At 41.2% G+C, this 26,684-nt stretch overlaps 1 protein-coding gene across 1 annotated transcript in view; it reads left to right on the forward strand.

The window, feature by feature from the left end:
- Positions 1 to 16,965: 16,965 nt before the first annotated feature.
- Positions 16,966 to 26,684, forward strand: part of nmbr (neuromedin B receptor) — a 40,455-nt gene continuing 30,736 nt past the window's right edge. The window contains exon 1 of the mRNA XM_060830702.1: positions 16,966 to 17,369. Within this exon, the coding sequence (XP_060686685.1) occupies positions 16,966 to 17,369 (404 nt within the window). The remainder of the gene's footprint in view (positions 17,370 to 26,684) is intronic.

Here is a 26,684-nt window from a genome sequence, read left to right on the forward strand (position 1 = left end):
ATTATATTAATCTATGTGAAACTCTATTACTTCCAACAGCTTTGCTGCATCTTTGCTCTGCATTGGTGTGAGCAGGGCAGAGTTAGAGTCATAGAGTCATAGGATTTTGAGGTAGAGACTATTCAACTCATCATGTCTGTACTAGCTCCCAAAGAGCTACCCAGCTAGTCCAACCCTCTAGCCTTGTCTCTGTAGTCCTCTAATTTATATATTCACCCTTTCTAATATACATCCAGCCCTCTTATGAAACCTCCGATGGAATCTGCTTCTTCCACACTACCAGGCAGCACATTCCAAATCCTAACAACTTCTCTGAGTAAAGACTTGGAGTTGCTGGTGTTGGACAAAGTTAAAAATAACACACCACCAGGCTATAGTCCAACAGGTTTATTTGGAAACACTAGCTTTCGAAGCGCTGCTGCTTCTAACTTAATATTGGGACACAGGCAGACCTCATTCTTTAGTGCATTGTCTGTGCTGAGATGGCACCTATTGTTAGAAAATTCTTGAAAATCTACTTTAAAAGAAGTTCTGAGATTTACATATCAAAGAATAGAAACCAACACATCCCATTCTAAAAGATGAAAGTCTTGATCTAAAATTGTTTCATGTATCATCATACCCCCATGACACTGTACTCATTTGGCTATACATTCTGTGTTTTATGATCCTATTCTTCACAACCACCAGAGGAAGAAGCAGTTCTTCAAAAGCTAAAGTTTCCAAATAAACCTGTAGGACTATATCCTGGTGTTGTGTGATTTTTAACTCTGAATAAAAGAAGTTTCTCCGCATCTCACACTGAGCTATGTTGCTGATGATCTTGAAGTTGTGACCGCTGGTTCCTGACATACCAACTAGTGGAATTAGATATTCTTCTTTATCCTAAATCAGTAAATGCAAGAATCCTGACACTGATCCCTGGGGAAGAACACTTTTAGTGCATCTCCGATCTGAGAAACGTCCATTTATACCTACTCTCTGTTTCTATCTTTTAGCTGACTTCTAAACCATGCTACCAAGGACCCATTCATCCCAAGCATTTACAATTTGCTAACCAACTTACCAACTGGCATCATATCAAATGATTTCTGAAAGTCCAACTATACAACATCAATAGCTCCACCGTCATTGAATGCCTATGTCACCTCATCAAAAAACTCAATTGATTTTGTCAAACATGGCCTGCCCTTGACAAAGACAGGTCAACTGTCTTGTATTAACTCTTTTCTCTCTAAGCATATGTTTACCTTATCTTGTATTGTGGCATCCATTAGATTTCCCATGACTGATGTTCAGCTGACAGTCCTATACTTTCCTGGATTATCCTTTGTCCATTTCTTAAATAATGAGTCACATTTGCAATCCCCGCCCCCCCCCCACCCCGCCCCCCCTCCCCACCCTCACCATCCCCCTGGGACTAATGCCGTGTTCAGAGTAACCTGGAAAATTTTTGCCAATGTCTCTGTGATTTGTTCCCTTCTCTTCCTCAGTAATCTAGAGTTCTGAGGAAGGGCCTCTGGACCTGCAATGTAAACTCTGATTTCTCCTCTCATATGCTGCCAGATCTGCTGAGCTTTTCCAGCACCTTCTGGTTTGGTTAATCTTGATCCTCTCACTGATTAAAATCTATCTGTCTCAGCTTTGAATATAGTTAATGACTCAGGCTCGACATCCCTCTGTGGTAAAGCATTGAACAGATTCGCAACCTCCTGCAATTCTTCCTCATCTCTATCTTATTTGTTTGATCCCTTATTCTCAGATTATGCTCTCTGGTCCTAGACTCTCCCTCAGGGAGAAACAATCTCTCTGTATCTGCCCTGTTATATCCACAAATATTCTTCCATGTTTAAATAAAGTTAAAAATCACACAACACCATGTTATAGTCCAACAGTTTTATTTGGAAATACTGGTAGAAGATTCTTTATCCGAACATCCAAAAACCAAAAAGCTCCGAAATCTGAAGGTTTATTTTGTGAATTGTTTTCTCATTAACAAGGTTGTTTGGCATGCAAACAGTTAACCCAAGTCGTAACTCAGATGGAATGTGGCCAAGCACTGACCATACTGTTCTTCCTTAGAAATCTGCTCCTCCGGTAAGATTTTTAAAAATTTCACAATTAAACCATCACTTATTCTGTAAACCGAAAAATTCTGAATTCCGAAAAACAGCTGGTCCTGAGCTTTTCAGATAAAGGTTCGTCTACCTGTACTAGCTTTTGGAACGCTGCTCCTTCATCAGGTAGCTGTGGAGCATGATCATAAGGCACAGAATTTATAGCAATAGATCAGTGTCGTGCATGCGCCTGAGATGATAAATTGAACATCCCATTTTAAAAGGTGGAAGACTTAACTGCACGGGAAAGCATAGTGGCACAGGGGTCAGCACTGCTGCCTCACAGTGCCAGTGACCCAGGTTCAATTCCAGCCTCAGGCAACTGTCTGTGTGGAGTTTGCAGTTCTCCCTGTATCTGCATGGGTTTGCTCCAGTTTCCTCCCACAGTCCAAAGATGTGCAGGTTAGGTGAATTGGCCATGAGAAATTGCCAGTAGTGTTAGGTGAAGGGGTAAATGTAGGGGAATGAGTCTGGGTGGGTTGTTCTTCGGAGGGTCAGTGTGGACTTGTTGGGCCGAAGGGCCTGTTTCCACTCTGTAGGGAATCTAATCTAATCTAGATTTGTTCAATATATCATATTGGTTTCATGCATGACATTGTGATGCTTTGCTATAACTTCTGTGTCTTATGATCTTGCTCCACAGCTACCTAATGAAGGGGCAGCGCTTTGAAAGCTAGTGCTTCCAAATAAACCTGTTGGACTATAACCTGGTATTGCGGGATTTAAACTTTGACCACCCAAGTCCAATGCTGGCACCTCCATGTCATGTTTAAATAAGGTCACCACTCATTCTTCTAAGCTCCAATGTGTGCAGGTCCAACCTACTCAACCTCTCCTATAAGCCTGTCCCTTCATACCTAATATTAGCTGTGTGAACCTGCTCTGGGCTGCCTCCAACATGCCTTTCCTTAGATGATGGACCCAAAACTGCTCACAAAGTAAGAAGAGCCCAGAAATCCTAGAGTCCATGAGAAGACAAACTAAACTGCAGTGAAATTGTACATCTGTATCTTCTTTTATTACCTTGATTGCTAGAATATTAAATTTGAACTTTTGTTGTCCAATGAATCTTGTCGGCACTGAATTAGTGGATGTTCTCTTTGCAAGTAAGGGTAACCCCTGGCAACAATGTTCTCATTTTAGTTTAGGGTTTGGTACAGCATCCAAATTTCATGACACAGATACAGATTAACCTTCACCTTGCACACAACAAACATGGGAAAGAGAAGAATGCATCCAACTATCAGGCAGATTACCCATTGCTGCGGACATTCTATAATTCAGACAATTGTTCCAGAAAAGGCTTCCTTGTCAGAGCTTAGCTGCTCCAGTCATCACTGATTCCACAAATGGTGCCCATTAATGTTGAATCAAGTCTAGTGTATTCGAAGTGAAGAGAAACATTTTTGAGTCAGCTCTGGCTATGCTTAAGCACGTTGGATGTTGGTGCTTTTAAAGTGTGAGGGTATCTGTTTTAAACTTGAACCCATTCAGTTGAGAAGGTTTTTTTGAAAGGTTAGGTTCCAAACTGAAATGGACATTGAATCATTTCCCATGCCTGTCTTGTGCTTTAACACTAGTATCATTTAAATAGCTGTGCTGCTGGTCTTGTTATATTCCTTGCAGTTTCAGTTGTCTGCAGAGATGAAATTTATTTCTCCCTCTTCCTCACTCCCTCCATCTTGACTTTTGTTCCTCTTGATCTGTTCAATATCAGTTTCATTTCTATTTTGTTGATTGAAGTCTCTCTCTCTGTCTCTTCTGAATTCAATCTTCCTTTCACTTTCCATAACAATTAACCTTTCATATTTCCTTTTCTTTTATTTCCTAAAAGGTTCACAGAGCACAGAAAATAGTGTAACCAGAAAAATCGCACTTTCTCGTTCTCGCTCACATGCAGAAGCAAAAACGTACATTCTCTCTGCGAAAGAAAATGTTGACATCAGCTACGTGACATTGAAATAATGCAAGCTGTTGACAGAAACCAAAAGGAGAAAAATAAAAATATTCCTCAGGATTGCTAACTGAGTGGTACAGAAGTATTCTGGAGTCAGACTGCGTAGTCATAACTCATCTCACAGCTTCAAGAAAACATTTCAACTCCAACCTAGGCTTTTAGAAGTAACTGAGGCCTTCAAGTAAAGACGATAAATGAGGCACTAAATGGGACACAGAAAAACAAACTCATGAAATACATGTGATTATAGTATTGTGAGATATTTTATGTGTGAAAATTTTGGTGGGCTTTTTTGGACATTAGAAATTTCAGTGACTAAGAGAAATATTATTTATTGTTAGTGTTGAGAGAATTATGCAGAACCAGTAGATGGATTACTGTGTGACAATTTACTTTAGTAGACATTTGACAATGGAAGAATCTAAAACTGACAAAAATAATGATGACAAACACATGCTTGTTATGTCAGAGGTAGGTCTAGTACATTTACGGATTTTGGAAATATTTGAATATGTGGTCACGGTTGGTCAACAAATGGACAGGTGTCAGCCAAAAGGTTAAAATGCAAAATAATTAAGGTCCAGGGAGCAGGGGTAGTTTGTCAGCATGGCTGGAGAAATTGTTAACTAATAGAAAGCAAATACAAGTGAAAATCAAGCTATTTTCAAGTTGAAAAATTGTGATCAACACAACGCTGCAATTTACCAGTGCTGTTTACAAACTATGTTAATGATTTTGGGAACGATTGCATTCAATTTTAGACTCCACATTACAGGACAGATGCAGAGGCTTTAAAGAGGGTGCAGGAGAAGTTTACCAGGACGCTGCCTGGATTAGAGGGTATGAGCTATAAGGAGAGGCTGGACAGACTTGGGTTTCTCTGGAGTGGTGGAGGCTGATAGCAGTTTATAACTTTATAAAAGATATAGATAGGGTTGACAAAGAAAGAACAAAGAACAAAGAAAATTTGCAGCCCAGGAACAGGCCCTTCGGCCCTCCAAACTTGAGCTGATCCAAATCTACTATCTAAACCTGTTGCCTAATTCCTAAACATCTGTATCCCTCTGCTCCCCACCTACTCATGCATCTGTCCAGACGCATCTTAGATGAATCTACCGTGCCTGCCTCTACCACCTCTGCTGGCAACGCACTCAAGACACCCACCGCAGTCAGAACTTTTTTCCTCGAGTTGAAATGTCAAAAACCAGGGGCATGAATTTAAGGTGAAGGTGGGGGGGCGGGGGGGAGGAGGTGGAAGTTCAAAGGAGATGAGAGGGGCAAGGTTTTTACACAGAGAGCGGTAGGTACCAGGAACACTCTGCTAGGGGTTGTGGTGGAGGCAGATATGATAAGGGCATTCAGGGGGCTTTGAGATAAGCACATAAATAAGCAAGGAATGAAGTGATATGAACCATGGGCAGGCAGAATGGATCAGTTTAACATGGCATCATGTTTGACACAGCATCATGGTTTGTTCCTGTGCTGTACTGTTCTTTGTTCTATGAGGTTGAGAGAGTAATGTCTCTAAGTCTGCTAAAAATGCGAGGGCTGTTATGGTGGAATGGAAGGGTTCCTACCATGGTAAGCCTGCATTCAAATCCCAACAATTCCAAAAGAGATTAAAACCTCTCTGCAGAGTTGATTAGGAAAATGTCAACAAGGCTAAATGGGAATGTAAGCTGTGAAGAGGATACAACGAGTGTGTAAAATGCACAGGCTGGCTACGGGAAATGTTAATGAGGTGGCAGTAGTTGGAGGATAATGTGGGAAACTGTAAGATTGCTTATGAATCGGAAAGCCGAATGCATTTTTAAAAGCTACAAAACTTTGAAATGCTGATATCAGAAAGATCTCACACTCAAAGATCCATAACCCTCTCAGGCAGAGAATTCCAATCGTTCGTACATTTCTGACGGCAAATATTTTGCCTCATGTCTCTCTTAAATGTCCTAAAACTGTGTTATGTGTTCTGTATTTTACAGCCAATGGAACCAATGTTTCAGTATCCATTATGTTAGGTCCCTTCAGAAACTTAATGATAACCAAAAGAACTGCAAATGCTGTAAATCAGAAACAAAAACAGAAAATCTCAGTAGGCCTGGCAGTATCTGTGCAGAGAAATCAATTACTGTTTAAGGTCCATGAGACCATCAGACTATAATAAGACATAGAAACAGAAATTAATCATTCAGCCCATCCATCATTCAGCCCTACTCCACCATTCAATCATGGCTGATAAGTTTCTCAATCCCATTCTCCTGCTTTCTCCCCATAACCCTTGATCCCCGTGATACTCAAGAACCTATCTATCTCAGTCTTAATAATATGGCCCCCAAAGCCTTCTGTAGCAATGAATTCCATAGATTCACTACTCTCTGGCTGAAGAATGTTTTCCTTATCTCTGTTCTAAAAGGTCTTCCCTTTACTCTAAAGCTGTGCCCTCAGGTTCAAGTCTCTATTACTAATGAAAACAGCTTCACAACATTTACTTTGTCCAGGTCATTCAGTATTCTGTACATTTCAATTAGATCCCCCTACATCCTTCTAAACTCCATTGAGTATAAATCCTGAGTCCTCAAACGTTTATTATATGTTAAGTTTTTTGTTCCTGGGAGCATTCTCATGAACCTCCTCTGAATAAACTCCAGGGCCAGTACATTCGTCCTGAGATATAGGTCACAAAATTACACACATTACTCCAAATGTGGTTTAAATAGAGCATTATAGAGCCTTAGCTGAAAACGTGTTGCTGGTCAAAGCACAGCAGGCCAGGCAGCATCTCAGGAATAGAGAATTCGACGTTTCGAGCATAAGCCCTTCATCAGGATGAAGGGCTTATGCTCGAAATGTCGAATTCTCTATTCCTGAGATGCCGCCTGGCCTGCTGTGCTTTGACCAGCAACACGTTTTCAGCTGTGATCTCCAGCATCTGCAGACCTCATTCTTTACTTATTATTGAGCCTTAGAAGTACATCCCTGATTTTATGTTCAAATCCTCTCAAAATAAATATCACCATTGCGTTTGTCTTCCTAAAGATTGACTCAATCTGCAAGTTTACCTTAAAAGAATCCTGGGCTCGAACTGATCTAGTGACCCTTCCTCAGAACAGAGAGAGGACAATTGGACAGTCAGAGGAATTGATAATGATCAGCCTAGGGGAATGAATAGCTTCCAATGGGACAATTATTGGCTAACAATGGATAATCTTCAGAAGGGTCGCTCGATCTCAAGCATTAATTCTGATTTCTCTCCACAGATGCTGCCAGATCTGCTGAGCTTTTCCAGCAATTTCTGCTTTTGCTCTACTCAGAAACTGTATGTCTCCATGAAATCACAACTCTTCCTCCTAAACCTCACAGATTATGGATCCAATTTAGTCATAGGACAATGCTTTCATCCCAGGTTCCAATTTAGTGAACCTTTAACATACTGCATTCAGACAAGTACATCATTCCTTAGATATAGATAGCAGTATTTCAGGTGTGACATCAAATGGATATGAGGGGAAGCTGAGGAAGTGATGCTGAGGCAAAAGATCAACCATGATCTTATTGAAAGTTGGAGCAGACACAAGAAAGTCTGGCTCCTATTTCTCCACTTTTTATGGCCTTGGAATGATTAATGATTGAGTTTTTTTTCCCCCAGAACAGCAACACTTTATAAAAATCAGGATCTATCATGCATCTCTTACATCAGTCTGCTCCAACAGAAACTAATGATTTGCCTCACCTCCATTATACTGTTATAAAGTACACATGCTTAGGGGTATAAATATAATCTTATTTTTCTCTCTCAAACGTACACACAATCACTAGATGCAAATGTACACACATAGATACTCATGCACATTTACAATCATGCTCATATATGCTTTTTTTACATAAACTGTCTCAATGCTAGTTTTGGGGTTTTATGGCAGATATTTCCTTCAATTCAACATCAATCGTAAGAGGACCTCATAACCCTGATGATGTGGATAATATTTTAGTTTACAAGTATCCAGTTAAGTAACATGAGGCAAGTCTAACACTGACCACTTTTTTGTATAAAAATATTATTGCTGCGGTTGTGGGTATGTGGGTATCCAACAAATATTATTGGGTAGTATTGTAGAACAGAGAGACCTAAAGGTTCAGACACATAATTCTATGAAGTTTGTGTCACATGTCGACAGGATGGCTAAGAAGGCTTTTAACATGCTCACCTGTGTTACTCAGACTTTTCAGGAAAAGGTGTTAGGGCATTATGTTGAGATTGTATAGGATAATGCTGAGGCCTCTTCTGTAGTACTGTGTCCAGTTCTGGTTGCCCAGTTATAGGAAGGTAGTTTTAAGCTGGAGAGGGCTCACAAAAGATTTACCAGGATGTTGCTGGGAATGGAGAGTTTGAGTTATTGGGAGAGGCTGGAGAGACTAAGACATTTTTCACTGGAACATAGAAGCTTGAGGGGTGAGCTTATAAAGGTTTTTAAAATCAATGAAGGGCATAGCTAAGTCATCTTTTTCCTAGGGTGCAGGATTTCATGACTTGGGGCATATTTTTAAGGTGAGAGGAGAATGATTTTCAAAAGACATGAGGGGCAACTCTTTTACACAGAGTGAGGTCTGTGTGTGGAATGAACTTCTACAGGAAGTGTTGGATGCAGGTATAGTTACAATGTTTAAAAGATATTTGGATAAGTACATGAACAGGAAAGGTTTGGAGGGATATGGGCCAAGTGCAGGCAGGTGGGACTAGTTTAGTTGGGATTATGGTTGGCATGGACTGGTCGGATTGAAGAGTCCCTGCTATATGACTCCATTAGAATGTATGAATTTCCAAACTATAAAATGAAGATGCATTCATTTTCATTGTAAACCTCAATTTTGAAACATAGACTCCTTGCATGTCTAAGAAATATATTATTACCTCAAAATGTCGATCCATCATCTCATTTGTGACAACACAGCCAGGTCTGAAGCTGGGAATTCTGAGGCATGTACCTCACTCCAGGACTCCTCAAAGTCAAACATTTACAACTTACAAAAACAGAAATTACTGCTGAATCTCAATGGGTCTGGCAGCAGCTGTGAGAGGAAAGCAGAGTTAATGTTTCAAGTCTGGTGACTCTTCAGAATGGACTCAAATGTTAATTTTGCTTTCTCCCCACCATGGTTGGGAGACACACTGAGTTTCACCGGCAATTATTGCTTTTCTTTCAGATCGCCAGTATCTGCTGTTCTTTGTTTTGAAACAAAGGTATAAGTCAGGAGAGTGATAGACGACTTGCCACTTGCCTGGATGCGTGAGTTCGACCAGCACTCAAGCATTTGACACCATGAAGACAATTACACTATCTTGATTAGCACTCATACCCATTCGCCTAAAACACTCATCTTCTTCTCTACCTGTGCCCAGTGTCAGAAAATGCACTCATCAAAGTGCCTTCAAAAGTATTTTCTGTAAGATTTGAGCTGGTTGAAATTACAAGTGCTTTTAAAGCAGTTGATTAAGAAGCAACAGTTTAGATGTGATGTGCAAGGTAATTTTGCTGAAAAGACCTCAGAAATTTACCGGTTCAGAAAAGTTGCTGATCTCTGGAGTTGGTGGTCTCCTGAGGTTACTATTACGTGGTGGTTTCAGGTCAGAAAAAAGTGGGTGAAGCTAATGTTTGTGGCTGATGATTTCTCTTTTGGCTTGAGCTACATTGTTAGGCTGAAATCACAATAAGATGTTATTTTCTGTCCAAAAAGCTTTCTTGTCTTCAAGTAGCCATTTATATACCTTATTTCTAAGATTTGATTGTTATCTCATCTCAGTCACCTATTCAACTGTCAATTAGCAAAGGACAGTTCTCCAAAATGTTTTATTTCTAATCAAAACCCATGAAAACTATTTCCAACCTTAACAGATTCCTGATGTCTTTCCTTATTGAATCGAGGCTTGTCCGACAGTCTGTTTCTTTTTAGAACAAAATAAAGAACAAAGAACAATACAGCACAGGAATGACCCTTCAGCCCTCCTTGCCTGCATTGACACATTTTGCCCTTCCATACCAGAACTGTCTTCACTTACAGGATCTGTATCCCTCTATTGCCTTCCTTCACACATCTCTTTTAATCATCTCCCGCCAACATCTTGAACCTATGTCCCTGGTAATTGACCCCCCCCCCCCCCAGCCTGGGAAAAAGCCTCATGCTTCCCACTCTATCCATGCCATTCACAACCTTATAGACTTCTATCAGGTCGTCCCTCAACCTCTTGTGTTCCAGTGAAAACAAATCCAGTCTATCCAATCTTTCTTTATAGCTAAAATTCTCCAGACTAGGCAACATTCTGTTAAACCTTTGCTGTACATTTTCCAAAGCATCCGCCCACTTCTGGTAGTGTGGTGACCAGAACTGTAGGCAATATCTCAGATTATAGTCTATAAAAGCTTTCTCACCACCAATGTTAAATTCATTGGCCTGTATTTGCTTGGTTTATTCTCAAAGTCATTTTTTTAAACAATGGTATGACATTTTTAATCCTTTAATGATTTGGTAACACCCCTACATCCGAAGAAAAGCAGAGAATCATGGCTGTTGCCTCTACAATTCCTGTCCTCATTTACTCCATTTAATTCAGCAGCTGGTTTCTGATACAAAGAAATATCAGTAACTTGGGTTCAAATCCCATGTCAGCTGAGGTTACTATACAGGTACTGCCTGTTTAAACTCTCTCCTGACCTGAGGTGTGGTGACCCTTAGGTTAAGCTCGCTGCCAGTCATCTCTCTCTAATGAGAGTAAGATGACTTCACCTTAATTCATCCTATGTGCACTAATGCATCCCATCAGGGCCTGCGATTTATTAACTTTACATAAAGTTAATATTTCTAATACTCCCTCTTTGCCTAGTTTAGCCTGCAATCATCTCCTTTCATCATCATTTCAGCAGCATCTCTCGGTACAGATGAAGGATAATCATTTAGAATTTCAGCCTTCATCTGTGCTTAACTCTCCATTTTTTATTGCTAATCCTCCATATTCCTTTTAACACTGTTTTTCTACAAAATGCCTTTGGAGTCCCTTGTATTAAACTGTCATTCTCTTCTCATACTTATTGTTTGCTTCTGAGTCCATTTTCACTTTGCCTCTAATCCTTATATATTCAGTCTAGTTCACACATTTATTATCAATTTAGCATCTGTCATATGCATTTCAATCTCCATTTCTTTGTCACATAATAGATTAGATTTTCAGCACTATTTAAGTAGCAAAACTGAATACCTGTTTTTATATATTAATGCACTACCAATCATTTGCCCACATCAAGGTCAGTTCTGAAATCACTTGATAAACTGTTTCAATTAAGCATAATTGTCCATGAATGTAGATAATGTCTGTCAATGTAATATCGCATTTGTCTTGGAAGACCCTGATGGATAGCTTAGTTGCAAACTGTTCTTGGGCAAGTTCCGAGTAAGTCACTCACTTATCAAAGGTGCATTGTTGTTTTTGAGTGACTTTATAATAGGAGTCTCATTCTTTGGAACATAGTGAGATTGAAAAGGTGAGGACTGTGTTCAAGGAATTAAAGTTGAACATTTATATTACACATTTACTGACACCAGGACAACTTTTAATGGCTTACACCAACTTTTTAAGTGTAGTCACTAGTGTAATTTAGAAGATGCTGCAGTCAATTTTCAAACAGCAAGATACCACAACAGAAACATCGTAATGCCTGAATAAAATGCTTCGGTAGTGTTGAGAGTGCAATATTTGTACCTTAATTCTTGATGTGGCCCAGCTGGAAAAATATGGGTTGTTACCATTCGAAGTCCTTAATCTCAGCCTCACTAAAAGAAATGAATCACCTCATAGAGGATAAGGGATAAGTTCTTCATCAAACGATGGCATTAAACAATTCAGGAGTGGCAAAAGATGCAGGAGAAGCACAGCAATCTCAGACCGAGAAGGAAGGTTCATTTACAGAAAGCAGTAATTTTGTCAAAAATTGAATAGTGCACCAAGTGAATGATCAAGTCTGCAGCTATGTCAGAATGACTGAGGGTCAATCTCTTTTCACTAGCCAGGAAGGAATTTGCTGACACAATGTTGGAACAGTTTAAATCCTGCTGTGAGTGAGAATAAGATCACTGATTCAAACTTTCATATTTTCCCATCAGCGGATAACCAAAGGAAAACGATGCATTTTGTCCTTGAGTCTTAAAAGAGATGACTAATGATCTGGTAGATGCATTGGTGTTGACTTTCCAAAATTCCCCAGATCCATGACAAAATCTCTCAGACTGCAAGTAGCAAATATATCAAGTCGGGAAGGAGGCAGAAAGCAAGTCAGTTAACTCATGGGCATGGTTTAAATTGATCACTGGTATTCATTTCAAGAGGGCTAGAATACAAGAGCAGGGATGCATTACTGAAACTGTACAAGGCTCCTGTCAGACTGCATTTGGAATATTGTGAGCAGTTTTGGACCCCGCATCTCAGGAAAGATGTGCTATCATTGGAGGGGGTCCAGAGGAGGTGGACAAGAATGATCCTGGGGATGAAGGACTTGTCATAAGAGGGGTGGTTGAGGACTCTGGATCTGTGCTCAATTAATGTTGAGAAGTATGAGGAGGGCATCCGATTGAAACTTGTCGGATACTGAGAGGCCTGGATACAGTGGATGTGGAGAAGATGTTTTCGCTTGTAGTAGAGACTAAGACCTAAGGCCACAGCCTCAGAGTGAAGGGACAACCCTTTAAAACTGAGATGAGGAGGAATTTCTTCAGCCAGAAGACAGTGATTCAGTGCTGCAGAGAGCTGTGGAGGTCAAGTCATTGAGTGTACTTAAGACATAGATAAGTTATTGATTAATTAGGGGATCAAAGGTTGTGGGAAGAAGGCAGGGGAACGGGGTTGAGAAGAATATCTATTATGATTTGAATGACAGGTTTCTTCTCCTATATCATATTATCTACAGAGATTGCAGCTGTGCACTTAGAAAAACTAAGATTATTTGGGAAAATTCAGTGTGATTTCAAGATAGGAAAGAGAAAAAGTTGTGAAGAAGACACAAGGAAGTTGCAAATGGATAGAGGTAGGTTGAGTGGGTGGGCAAAAAATCTGGCAAATGCTATATAATGTTGGAAAATGTCAAGATGTTCATTTTGACATTAAGTATAAAACAGCAGAGTATTCTTAAATGGAGAATAACTACAGAATTCCAAGGTTTAATGGGATCTAGGTGTTTTCATCCATTAGCTGCAAAACAAATTAGTGTACAGAATCAAGAAAGCTAATGGGATGCCATCTTTTATTATGAAAGGAATTGAACATAATAGTAAAGATGCTTCAGTTATATGGGGTATTAGTGAGACCACGTCTCGAATGCTGTGCACAATTTTCATTTCCTTATTTAAGGAAGGATGTAAAGGCATTAGATGTAGTCCACAGGAGTTTTGCTAGATTGACATCTGGAACGAGCAGGTTGTTTCATGGGGATAGATTGAAGAGGGTGGGCTTGTTTCTATTGTAGAATAGTCGGGGGAGGGGTGCTTTGATCCTGAAGTGTGTAGGATCCTGAATGGTTTAATAATGTCGGTGCAGAAAGGATGTCTATTCTTGTGGGTCAGTCCAGAATTGGGAGGCACCATTTTCAAATTATTGGCTGCTTTTTCAGAACAGACATAAGGATTTCTTTTTCTCTCAGAGAGTTGTATGATTTTGGAGCTTCAGCCTCAAAAGGTGGGAGAGCTGGAATTATTGATATTTTTAAGATAAATGTGCATTAGTTCTTAATAGTGAATTAAGAGCTATAGTGGATAGAGGGGAATATAGAAATTGAATCATAAATGGATCAGCCATAATCTTATTGACTGGTAGAACAAATTCCAGAGGCTGAATAGTCTAATTTAGCTCCTCTTCCACAGATTTGTATGTTTACATGATCCTAGATTTTCCAATTATATTTTGAAAGCAGACTGAATGATGGAGGAAAGATGATGGTGTATTGGTGCTGTCACTGGGTTAGCAATCTAGTCAATCCCAGGCTAATGTTCTGGGGATATGGGTTCAAATTCTGCCCATAACAGAGGGTGAGATGTAAATTCATCATTTCTTAATGGTCTGAAACTATTTTTTTAAAACCTATTCATTAAATCTCTTTAAGGAATGAAAATCTACCCTCTTTCTCTGGTCTGGCCTACATGCAACTCTAGACCCAAAGCAATGTGGTTGACACATAACTGCCTTTTGAAATGATAGGGCAAATCACTCAAGGGAAGTGCAGTTATGAATGGGAAACAAATAGTGGGCCTTGTCAATGATGCCCACGTTCTATCAAAAGATATTGGCTTCCTGAATGACTCGTGTACTGCAATGGCAATGCATCACAAATATTCAAGTTCCACCTGCTCCAGAGGTGTGTAAGAACATCCCTAAGCAAGTTGATTAAAAAATGTCTCTACACCATTTCATTGAGAAGTGATTCCACAGGATTGATACCAACATTAACATCAATAAATTGGCTGCAATGTCCAAACTTCCCTTTCAGAATTGGAAACTGTAAAGCAGCCTAGCTCCAGCTAGTAACTCCATTAATTCACATTCTTCCATTCTATTTTTGTTTGCCACTTGCAATGTGAAAGTATCAATGAGACTTGCTTCACTGCCAGGTATAACAGTCTCATATTTCAGATAATCCTCCTTTCTCTGAGTTTGAGCCTGCCTTTGAAATCCTAGCACCCTTAACTTGTTCTAAATGATCACAAGATGTAGATTCCAGGAGCAGCTGTAAATACCCAATTGGGCGAATTCCCCATTAGCTTTGAAGAAAAGTGATTTATAAGAATACTTGCATTAGCAAAGAGCAACTCTTCAGTTTGAGATTGCTTGCTGGTGGTCTTAAAGTGGTGGCTGTGAAAGTCAAACATCCTGAGGGGCTATCCATGGTATGACTGGCTAGGTTCTCACATGTGTTACCATCCCTTTCCTTTAAGAGCTAGAGATATTAGAATCTGCAGGATGAAAACAGCTCAGTGCCTGTGCAATTTAGCATGCTTCCATTTTGAATATCTTGGTACTGGCGTGGAGTCTCTGATCTCCAACTTTACACTGCCCTCTATATCCAATCCACCAGTGCTGTTCTAATATCAAAGATTTCTTTTTTTAAAAAAATGATCCCACATTCTAATGTCCATATTGTCTTTAATGTGGATCCATTTTTTCGAGGGGTTCAAGATTAGTGTTGTCTGGTGTAAAGAACCAGGAACAATTAAAACATTGAATGTTTTTGCTATTTGGGTATTTGTGTGGAAGATACCAGCACATTTTGAAAAACTGTACTTGTTGCCAGGGTTAATGTGTGCTTAACATTGAGATGTCCACACTCATTACCTGAGGAAAGGTGGTCCTCACAGGAACCTTTAGAAAAGGATATTGGGACATCAGTTTTAGAATATTGAATTGCAGACAATTTGCAATCTAATCAGAACCAACCCCCTATCCAAGAATAGAATAGGATTACAGCTGCTGAAGGCATTGGATAGTCAAGCATTCCTGGGAATGAAAAGAATGACAACATTGGGATTATAGCAATGGATTCTGGCTGGTTTGGGTTATTTGATATGTCAATGCAGAGTTGTTATTGTACAGAGGACGTGTTCCCTGAATGATCTTCTCATTGGATTCAGTAATAGCTTTCATCATATTTCATCTGAGCCCAGTGACTTTTTCTAATAAAATATAATTTCCTTTTTTGATAAGGTGATTACTCTGTTATGGGCAAAACAAGTATAACTGCCAGCTCTGAGAACTGATCAATGACAATTGTATAAAGACAGAGAGAGGGAATAAAGAAAAAAAAAACCTAGGGCTGAATCTTAAATTGAGAAATTAAGAGTGGGCGAGAAGGGATAACAACAGTGTCTGAAAGCAAAGGGAGAGAGAAGGAAGAGAGGAGTGAGTGGGGACTAGAATCTGAATAAATGTGAAGTGAAAAATAAAGCAAAGGAGTGTGAAAGAATTCAACACAGTGAGATAAAACGTCTGTGGAAAGTGGAGATTTGAAGTGGAAGAGAAAGCTAGCAGAAGGGGATACAGGAACACACAGTAAGGAGAACAGCAGAAAGTCAGATACAAAAGAAGTAACGAGTTCAGACAAAGGGAGTCAGAAAATTATTATTAAACAGAGAAATCTGTCAGAGGAAAGGAAAATCGCAGCGCTGAAGGCAAGAGGGAAGGTTTACAGTTTCAGCACCGCACCTCAAAGGCAGCTCTTTTCACGGTTGCTGAGACTGGACGGCAGCGCACAGCCCGCTCTCCCGACAGTGTCAGCACCACGCATCAGGGACAGCTCCTTCCACAGACGCTGAGACTGGATAGCAGCGGATAGTCAGCTCACTCCGCAGTTTCAGCACCACGTATCGGGGACAGCTCCTTCCACAGACGCTGAGACTGGATAGCAGCGGACAGCAGCGGATAGTCAGCTCGCTCACAGTTTCAGCACCGCAAGCTGGGGACAGCTCCTTCCACAGACGCTGCGGCTGGATAGCAGCGGGCAACCGGCTCTCTCTTGCAGTCTCAGGTAATCTCCAAGCCCTGCGGCACTTATTTTTAACTTTTGTTTGCAGATGATTTGGGAATATTTAGAGAATGAAATGTAAATGTCTGGTGGTTGATACTCTTGTGAAGGTGTTCCCAAAATCTCCGTTGACTTCTCTTCCTCTTCTTTCTTTCAGGGAACTTGTTGCAAAAGAAAAGTGACCTAATTGCTGATTATCCAGATAATTTGACTGTCTGGAAAGGAGCTGACCTCACGAGTTTGAGGTAGTAGGTGGGGGTGGACCATTGTAGCGAAAGCATAAGGCATCCTTGTCCAGCATTTATTTTCCCCTTGGGACAGGAGCCAACGCTTCAGGAGGATGGATGGTGAACTGTTCGACAACGGTACTTTTCTTTCACTCAACGGAGCAACTTGGAGCAACTTTACAGAGGAGATAGTCTACCTTGACACCGCGTTCTTTGTGATCCGATGCATCATCCCCCCCATCTACCTCCTCCTCATCACAGTGGGCTTGCTGGGGAACATCACTTTGGTCAAGGTCTTTGTAGCTAACAGCGCTATGAGAAGTGTGCCTAACATTTTCATTTCCAGTTTAGCAGCTGGTGACCTGCTGCTCCTGGTCACTTGTGTGCCAGTGGACGCTGCCAGGTATTTCTTCGAGGACTGGATCTTCGGCTCACTGGCTTGTAAGCTCATCCCCATGATCCAACTCACCTCAGTGGGAGTATCAGTGTTCACCCTGACGGCTCTCAGTGCAGACAGGTAAGTGGGACATCTACTCAGTTCCATCTGCAATTATCTAGTGTTGACTTTATCAGACACTTTCTGTTTGTTTTGTATATATGTATCTACCTGTCTTTTGGTCTATCAATCTACCAACTTACCAAATTCCCCTTCTATCTGTTGGTGTATTCTTCTAGATATTCATCCCAGTTATAATAAAATGTAGCTAATTGAATACAGTAATCCATTTTTAGTAAATAGTAGCTCTGAGCACTCAAAACTTGAAAAGAAATGGAATTTGTTTGAAAGCAGACAAATGACATCCTTTCAGAGAGATTGAGGCACTTCAGCTTCTTTCCCAGGGTGAAGGGATTTTTTTTCCTAATAGACAACCCTCAAATGTAAGGAATGATCTTTACATTCATCACATTGGGAGCTTCAATGATGAAAGAAATAATGTTCTCATATTCCTTGCTATCACCCCCTTCCCCCCCCCCTTTAGAAACAAAAACCTCTCAAGCTGTCTGTATGATACACTTAGAACAAAGATAATGGACATGGAATGACAGTACAATCTAAAATCCCATGCAGTGCAGCAGTGCACATTTTGAGTAATTGACCTTTCTCATTGGATATGCATTCATTGGTTGAAAAAGATATGAATACTAGCAATAATAATTGTTAAAAGAAAAATATATTGCAGCATGGCAATTGCCTCACTCAATTAGTATAACCTCTAAATAACCTCTAGATTCCTGATGAAGGGCTTGTGCCCGAAACGTCGAATTTCCTGTTCCTTGGATGCTGCCTGACCTGCTGTGCTTTAACCAGCAACACATTTTCAGCTCTGATCTCCAGCATCTGCAGACCTCATTTTTTAACCTCTAAATGAACTCAGAAAGAAGTTCTGAAGAATGGTCACTGGTCTTGAAATATTAATTCCATTTTCTCTCAACGTGGAGGTGCCAGTGTTAGACTGGGGTGGACAAAGTCAGAAGTCACATGACACCCAGTTTAAAGTCCATCAGGTTGATTTAACATCACATGCTTTAGTTGCTATTCAACTATTGACACCTCACTCACACTGTTTGACACTTTTGATCACCTCCAAAGACTTGTTATCCAGCCTGTCGACACTCCCTTCACACCATTTGTACTATCGTTTGATGCTCTCAATGACCTGGAATTACTTTGCAATGATCTCTCAGCCTATAAATCCTCTGACTATGCCCTTCCATCCACTTCACCTGATGAAGAAGCAGCATTTCAAAAGCTTGCGATTTCAAATAAAATCTGTTGGACTATAACCTGGTGTCATGTGACCTCTGACTGTTTTCTCTCAACAGTTGCTGCCAGACCTGCAGAGTTTCTCCACCCTTTCTGTTTTCATTTTGGGAAAAAAAAAGGCAGTTTCATTATGTACCCTCTGCAGGAGTATATGGTGGTGGTGGTGGGGGGGGGGGGGAAGGGGGGTCATTACAACATGAAATGTTAGCCCTGCAATTCTGCAGATGCTGTCTGACCTGATGAGCATTTCCAGTTTTTTTCTATTTTTATTGTCAACTTTCTGTTCCAAAGCCTTTTCAAATCCTACTCCTGTAACTATGCTTTTGGTCACCTCTAAACATATTTTTATTAATAAGAAGCTTTACTGCCGCCTACTGAAGATCTGGGGACATTTTATTGCAATCGCAGCATGATATAAATGCAAGTTGCATATCTTCACATGTGCAATAAATATTCAGTAGATGCCCCATTGGGACACCAGGTGTATTTGTGCCAATATGTTGTTCTGTCATATCTCTAACAGCACTTTGTAATATACTCATTACATGTTAAGATAAATTCCCCATTTTTGCGTTCTTGCTCCATTCTTTGAGATGTTGATTCATCTGTCAGCTCCTCTCGTGCAATTATTCTGCATGAGCATTACCTCCAAAAGCCTTAGGCTATTTGAATATAGGAAGCTCCTTGCAAACAAACCAAATTCAAACCATCACACACAGGAAGAGAATCTGCTATCCTTACCCATTCTGAAATAAGGTGTCTTCAAGCTTCTAGCAATGTGATAGAAACTTAAGTGACTTGTGAAATTGTCTGGAACTCAGTCAGCTCTATTGAAAATAAAAGATAACTTATAACTATCTTGTCAAGGGAAATTAGGAATGGCACAATAAGTGTTGATTTTTCTGTGATGCCCTAATGTGACATTTAACCTTAAAAAAGTGCACGTATCCATTGAACTAGGTGAGGTGAGGGGAGGGGGTGCTTTGTGGGTTGTGGTACTTTGCTGACACCATTGTTCCATGTAGCACAATTGACAGCTAGGTCGAGAGGACACTATCTTTATACATTGCAACGATACCCTTTTCAAAGCTTAGACAGTAGCTTTGTGGATTAGGTATCCCTATCAACCAAAACGGTGAACAAATCCTTTGTGTATTTATGTGACATTCCTCTGGTGCATTTAAGGGCAAGTGAAGTAAGCACACGGGGAAGGATGGAAAGCTGGAAATTCTGATCAGGTTAAATGGAGAAGAGGTGGGTGTAAGTTGTGGGAAGCATAAACACATGAATGTATTGAACTGAATGGCTTTTTTGTGATCAGTTCATTGATTTTACATAATATCAAGTGTGATCTTTGGTTTATTTTGATTTATTGCTGTCACTTGTACCAACATACAGTAGAAAATGTTTGTGTGCTGTACAGGCAGGCTGTATCATACAAAGTGCATCAGAATAGCAGAACAGAGTGCAGAAGACAATGGCACAGCCACAGAGAAGGTGCAGGGAGAGGTCACCATCAACATTTGAGAGATCTGTTCAGAAGTCTGATAATGGGGGAACAAAGCTATTCTTGAGTCATAAGAGAGTATAACTGGGGTGGGAAGGGTCTTTAATTATGTTGATTGCTTTCCTAAAGCAACAGGAAGTACAGATGGGGTGAATGGGTGGGAGGCTGGTTTATGTAATTGACTGGGCTGTGTTCACGGTTCTCCGTAGTTTCCTGCAGTCTTGGGAAGGGCAGTTGGCATACTATGCTGTTATGCATCCAGATAGAATGCTTTCCGTGGTGCACCTATAAAAGTTGGTCAGGGTGTTGGTTGATCAGCTGAATTTCCTTAGCCTCCTGTGAAATAGAGATGTTGTTGGGCTTTCTTGACAATCATGTTAAACGTGAGTGGACCAGGCAAAAGTGGGTACTGCAGATGCTGGAAATCAGAGTCTAGGTTAGAGTGGTGCTGGAAAAACACAGCAGGTCAGGCAGCATCCGAGGAGCAGGAAAATCGACGTATCGGGCAAAAGCCCTTCATCAGGAATTAAGGCAGGGCACCTCCAGGAGAGATAAATGGGAGGGGGGTGGGGCTGGAGAGAAGGTAACAAGGAGTTCAATAGGTGGATGGGGTTGCAGATGAAGGTGATAGGTCAGGGAGGAGGGTGGGGGAAGGTAGCAAAGAGTACAATGGGTGGATAGGGGGTGGGGATGAAGATAGTTCAGAGAGGAGGGTGGAGCGGATGGGTGGGAAGGAAGATTGACAGGTGGGACAGGTCTTGAGGTCAGTGCTGAGCTGCAAGGTTGGAACTGGAGTAAAGTGGGGGAGGGGAAATGAGGAAACTGGTGAAGTCCACATTGATGCCCTGGGGTTGAAGTATTCCGAGGCAGAAGGTGGGGGGACCAAGACAGATTGTTGGTGATCAAGAGGACAGAAACATCAGGCTAGCACTCTGAGGCTGTTGTGCAATATCATGGTTACAATTTCCAACTGTTTATGCTTACAGTACCCTCCTGCTTTGAGGAATGAATGAATCTGTGATGAAAGTGCATATTATTTATTTGCTTGCAGCTTGGTTTTCTCATTGCATTCTCTCTGTCTTTAATGCACAAACAGCAACATATTCACCCTGTTGCTTCCTTTCGCACTTGTCTCAATTGTAATATGGAGTTTTTGCTTATCTTTCTAACAAACTTGTCCTTATTACATGACTTTGTTACCTCAAGAATTGATTATTCCAACACATTCTTCAATGAATTCCACATTTTAGCTTCCATAAATTTGAGGATATCCATAAACCTACTCAAATCCTAACTCACACCAATTCACATTCACCTACACCCTGATACTTGCTAACCTATATTGGCTAGGTGAAAGTGAGGACTGCAGATGCTGGCGATAAGAGTCAAGAGTGTGATACTGGAAAAGCACAGCAGGTCAGGCAGCATCCAAGGAGCAGGAAAAACAACATTTTGGGCAAAAGCCCTTCATCAGGAATCTATATTGGCTGTTAGCTCACTAGTGTCCCTTCAGTGGGGCGGTGATGACCTCATGGTGTTACCTCTGGAGTGTTAATCCTGAGACCCAGGTAACATTGTGAGGACCTGGATTCAAATCCCATAATGGTGGAATTTGAATTCATTTTTTTTTAAGAAATGGAATTAAGAGTTTAATGACCGCCACAAAATGATTATTGGAGAGAAAAGACAATCTAGTTCAGTAATGTCCTTCAGAGGGAAACTGCCTTTCTTACCTGGTCTGGCCTTCATGTGACTCCAGACCATGTCAAAAATTGCAAAAATGATTCTAGATAGTAGCGAATGTAACGGGGTAGTTATGGGGGACTTTAACTTTCCAAATATTAACTGGAAATGCTATAGTTTGAGTATTTCAGATAGGTCAGTTTTGTCCAATGTGTGCAAGAGAGTTTCCTGAACCAGTATGTAGATAGGCCAACTTGAGGCAAAATCATATTGGATTTGGTACTGGATAATCAACCAGGCCAGGTGTTAGATTTGGAAGTAGGTAAGCACTTTGGAGATAATGACCATAATTCCGTTATGTTTACTTTAGCAATGGCAAGGATTAGGTATATTCAGCAGGGCAAGAGTTACAGCTGGGGGAAAGGCAACTATGAGGCAATTAGGCAAGATTTAGGATGCATAATAGGGGAAGGAAACTACAGGGAATGGGCACAATTGAAATGTGGAGCTTGTTCAAGGAACAGCTACTGCATGTCTTTGATAAGTATGTACCTGTCAGGCAGGGAGGAAGTGGTTGAGCAAGGGAATTGTGGTTTACTAAGGAAGTTGACTCTCTTGTCAAGAGGAAGATTGCAGAGTCTTTGACTTTGATCTTTACGTTGTCATTGTCCACAGGAATAGTGCCAGAAGACTTGAGGATAGCAAATGTTGTTCCCATATTCAAGAAGGGGAGTAGAGACAACCCTGATAATTATAGACCAGTGAGTCCTACTTCATTGTGGGTAAAGTGTTGGAACAAATTATAAGAGATAGGATTTATAATCATCTAGAAAGGAATAATTTGATCAGGGATAGTCAATACGGTTTTGTGAAGCATAGGTCGTGCCTCACACACTTTGTTGAGTTCTTTAAGAAGATGACCAAACAGTTGGCGAGGGCAAAGTGTTGATGTGGTGGATTTGAATTTCAGTAAAGCATTTGATAAGGTTCCCCATGGTGAGCTATTGCAGAAAATACGGAGGTGATTTAACGGTTTGGATCAGAAATTGGTTAGCTGTAAGAAGACAGAGGGTGGTTGTTGATGGAAAATGTTTATCCTGGAGTTCAGTTACTATTGGTGCACTGCAAGGGTCTGTTTTGGGGCCACTGCTGTTTGTCATTTTTATTAATGACCTGGACGAAGGTGCAGAAGGTTGGGTTAGTAAATTTGCGGATGACACTTAAGTCGGTGGAGTTATAGATAGTGCTGAAGAATGTTGCAGGTTACAGAGGAACATAATTAAGCTACAGAGCTGGCCTGAGAGTTGGCAAATGGAGCTTATTGTGGAAAAGTGTGAGGTGATGCACTTTGGAAGGGGTAACAAGAATGTACAGTACTGGGCTAATGGTAAGATCTTTGATAGTGTGGATGAGCAGAGAGATCTCAGTGTCCATGTGCATAGATCCCTGAAAGTTGCCATCCAGGTTGATAGAGCTGTTAAGAAGGCATACAGAGTATTCAGTTTTATTGAAAAGGAAGTGAGTTTCGGAGCCGTGAGATCATGATGCAGCTGTACAAAATACTGATGCAGCTGCATTTGGAGTATTGTACAGTTCTGGTCGCAGCATTATAGGAAGGAGGGGGAAGCATTGGAAAGACTGCAGAGGAGATTTATCAGGATGTTGCCTGGTATGGAGGGAAGGTCTTATGAGGAAAGGCGGAGGGACTTGAGGCTGTTTTCATTGGAGAGAAGAAGATTGAGAGGTTATTTAATCGAGACATACAAGATGATCAAAGGATTAGATAGGGTGGACTGTGAGAGCCTTTTTCTTCAGATGGTGATGAAAATGTGTTGCCGGAAAAGCGCAGCAGGTCAGGCAGCATCCAAGGAGCAGGAGAATCAATGTTTCGGGCATGAGCCCTTCTTCAGGAATTCCTGAAGAAGGGCTCATGCCCGAAACGTCAATTCTCCTGCTCCTTGGATGCTGCCTGACTTGCTGCGCTTTTCCAGCAACACATTTTCAACTCTGATCTCCAGCATCTGCTGTCCTCACTTTCTTCAGATGGTGATGGCTAGCACGAGGGGACATAGCTTTAAATTGAGGGGTGATAGACATAGGACAGATATCAGAGGAGGTTCTTTACTCAAAGAGTAGTAAGGGTGTGGAACGCGCTGCTTACAACAGTAGTAGACTCACCAATTTCCTGATGAAGGGCTTATGCCCGAAACGTCGAATTTCCTATTCCTTGGATGCTGCCTGACCTGCTGTGCTTTAACCAGCAACACATTTTCACCAATTTTAAGGGCATTTAAATGATCATTGGATAAACATATGGATGATAATGGAAAAGTGTAAGTTCAATGGGCTTTAGATTTGTTTCACAGGTAGGTGCAACATTGGGGGCCGAATGACCTGTACTGCACTGTAATGTTCCATGTTCTATGTTTTATGTCAGTGATTGACTCATAACTCTCCTCTGGGCAATAAGTGCTGGCTCAGCCAATGATGCCCACACCCCATGAGTGAATTAAAATGCTCATCATGATTTTCACATTCCTCCATGATCTGACCTGCCTTATCTCTGTCATCTTCTCCAATCACGCAATCTTCTAGAATCTAAGTCTGGCATTTTGACCATCTCCAATTTTAATGACCGGACAACTTGCAACTATGTCTCAGCTTCCCTAACTCACCTGACACCCCCTCCCAAACACACCCAAACCTCTGCACCTCCCTTATTTCACTCTTCTTATTGTAGAAACTCTGAGCTCTAAATCCTATATCTTTAACCAATCCCTCCCAACCTCATATTATGTAGTTTGGCATCAAATTTCCCTTTGCAAAATACTTGTGTGATTTTTCATTGAAGGCATTCTAAAATCAGTTGTTATTGTAGAATCTGTGATCATTAGTGTTTACGCATTCTCACTGTTGAAGATGTTGTAAATGTGATCCGCCGATTTTGTTTTAGCCCTAATGTCTCATGTTTTGCATCCTATTGTTATAATACTTCGTGAATTCTCTGTTTGTTGACATGCAGTGGCACAGGGTCAGTTTCTGCACACATTCGGTGATAACACTCAAATTTACCCCTCCATCACTGCTCAGGATTATAGAACCACTTCCACCAATACTGACAACTTGTTGTGTTAGGAAACTAGAAGAATCTTATCTTGCCTGTCTCAAGCCTCTACACCACAACACCAGTGCAAACTCCATTTATCAGCATAAACTGTTGAAAAAATCCTCTGCATGGGGTTCCCTTTACAAAAACATAATTTGTTTTAAAAGATAGATTGTTGAAAATAGGTGGGAGCCAGGAACATGTTTAGCTACGTTTATGCTGTAATTGTGGCACATGCCATTGTGTCTAGATACAATAGAATCCCTACTATGTCGATACAGGCCATTTGGCCCAACCATTCCACACTGACCCTCCGGAGAGTATTCCATCCGCAGACTCCTTCCACTACCCTAATACTCTACATTTTGCATGCAATTCTGGTCTCCTTCCTATCGGAAATATGTTGTGAAACTTGAAAGGGTTCAGAAAAGGATGTTGCCAGGGTTGGAGGATTTGAGCTGTATGGAGAAGCTAAATAGGCTGGGGCTGTTTTCTCTGGAGCATCGGAAACCTTATAGAGGTTTATAAAATCATGAGGGGCATGGATAGGGTAAATAGACAAGGTATTTTCCCTGGGGTGGGTGAGTCCAGAACTAGAGGGCATAGGTTTAGGGTGAGAGAGGAAAGATATAAAAAAGACCTAAGGGGCAACTTTTTCACACAGAGAGTGATGCATGTATGGAATGAGCTGCCAGAGGAAGTGATGGAGGCTGGTACAATTACAACATTTAAGAGGCATTTGGATGGGTATTTGAATAGGAAGGGTTTGGAGGGATATGGGCTGGGTGCTGGCAGGTGGGACTACATTGGGTTGGGATATCTGGTCGGCATGGACAAGTTGGACCATAGGGTCTGTTTCCATACTGTTCATCTCTATGACTCTATGACATTTACCCCTGACTAATATACAATACCGACACATCCCTGAACACTATGGACAATTTAGCATGTCCAATCCAACTAACCTGCACATCTTTGGACTGTGGGAGGAAACCGTGGAAACCAGAGGAAACCCACACAGACGCGGGGAGAATGTGCAAACTCCACACAGTCACCTGAGGCTGGAATTGAACCCAGGTGTCTGGCACTGTGAGGCAACATTGCTAACCACTGAGCCACCGTGTCACACCCATGAGCCACCGTGCTGTCCCCTGACCTGCCATCCCGCCTCCTGAACCACTGTCCCACCCACATGAACCACTGTGACACCCCCTGAGCCATCGTGCCACCCTCTGAGCCACTGTCCCACCCCTTATGTCATCTTGTTCATTCTTCAAGATGAAAGTGACCATTCTCAGCATGGGTGGCTTTGGTAAGGTCCTGGGGATGCATTGGTGACTGATAGGGCTGGTCAATTCTTGGATGTTTCTATGGCAAATAGTACAGGCTGTCACAGAGTTTAGGAGAAGATGCTGGATGTGGACTGGCTCCTGTTGTGTTCTCTCGCTGCCTGTGGCATGCATTTCCTTTTGCAGGAGGCTGCACTGTGTTTTTATTTCAGTCACATGAAGTACAGCAAGTGTGCATGAGTTTCTCCCAGGATTCGCGATCAATATCAATTCTCCTAAATGAAGCATAGAGAGTTCCTCTGTAAATTTTTTTTCCTTCAATAGCCATGACAATACACCCCTGACTTCAATCTCCCCACTGAAGATACACTTCGGTCAGCATTCTAGGTATGTGACCGGTCCAATCCAGTTGCGATTATGGGTGCTTGGTGTGCTAGCTCACCTGAACACCTCAGTGCCTAGCAGTGTCTGTGGAGATAAAG

The sequence above is a fragment of the Hemiscyllium ocellatum genome, chromosome 10 (assembly GCF_020745735.1).
Source record: "Hemiscyllium ocellatum isolate sHemOce1 chromosome 10, sHemOce1.pat.X.cur, whole genome shotgun sequence".
Classification (NCBI taxonomy): domain Eukaryota; kingdom Metazoa; phylum Chordata; class Chondrichthyes; order Orectolobiformes; family Hemiscylliidae; genus Hemiscyllium; species Hemiscyllium ocellatum.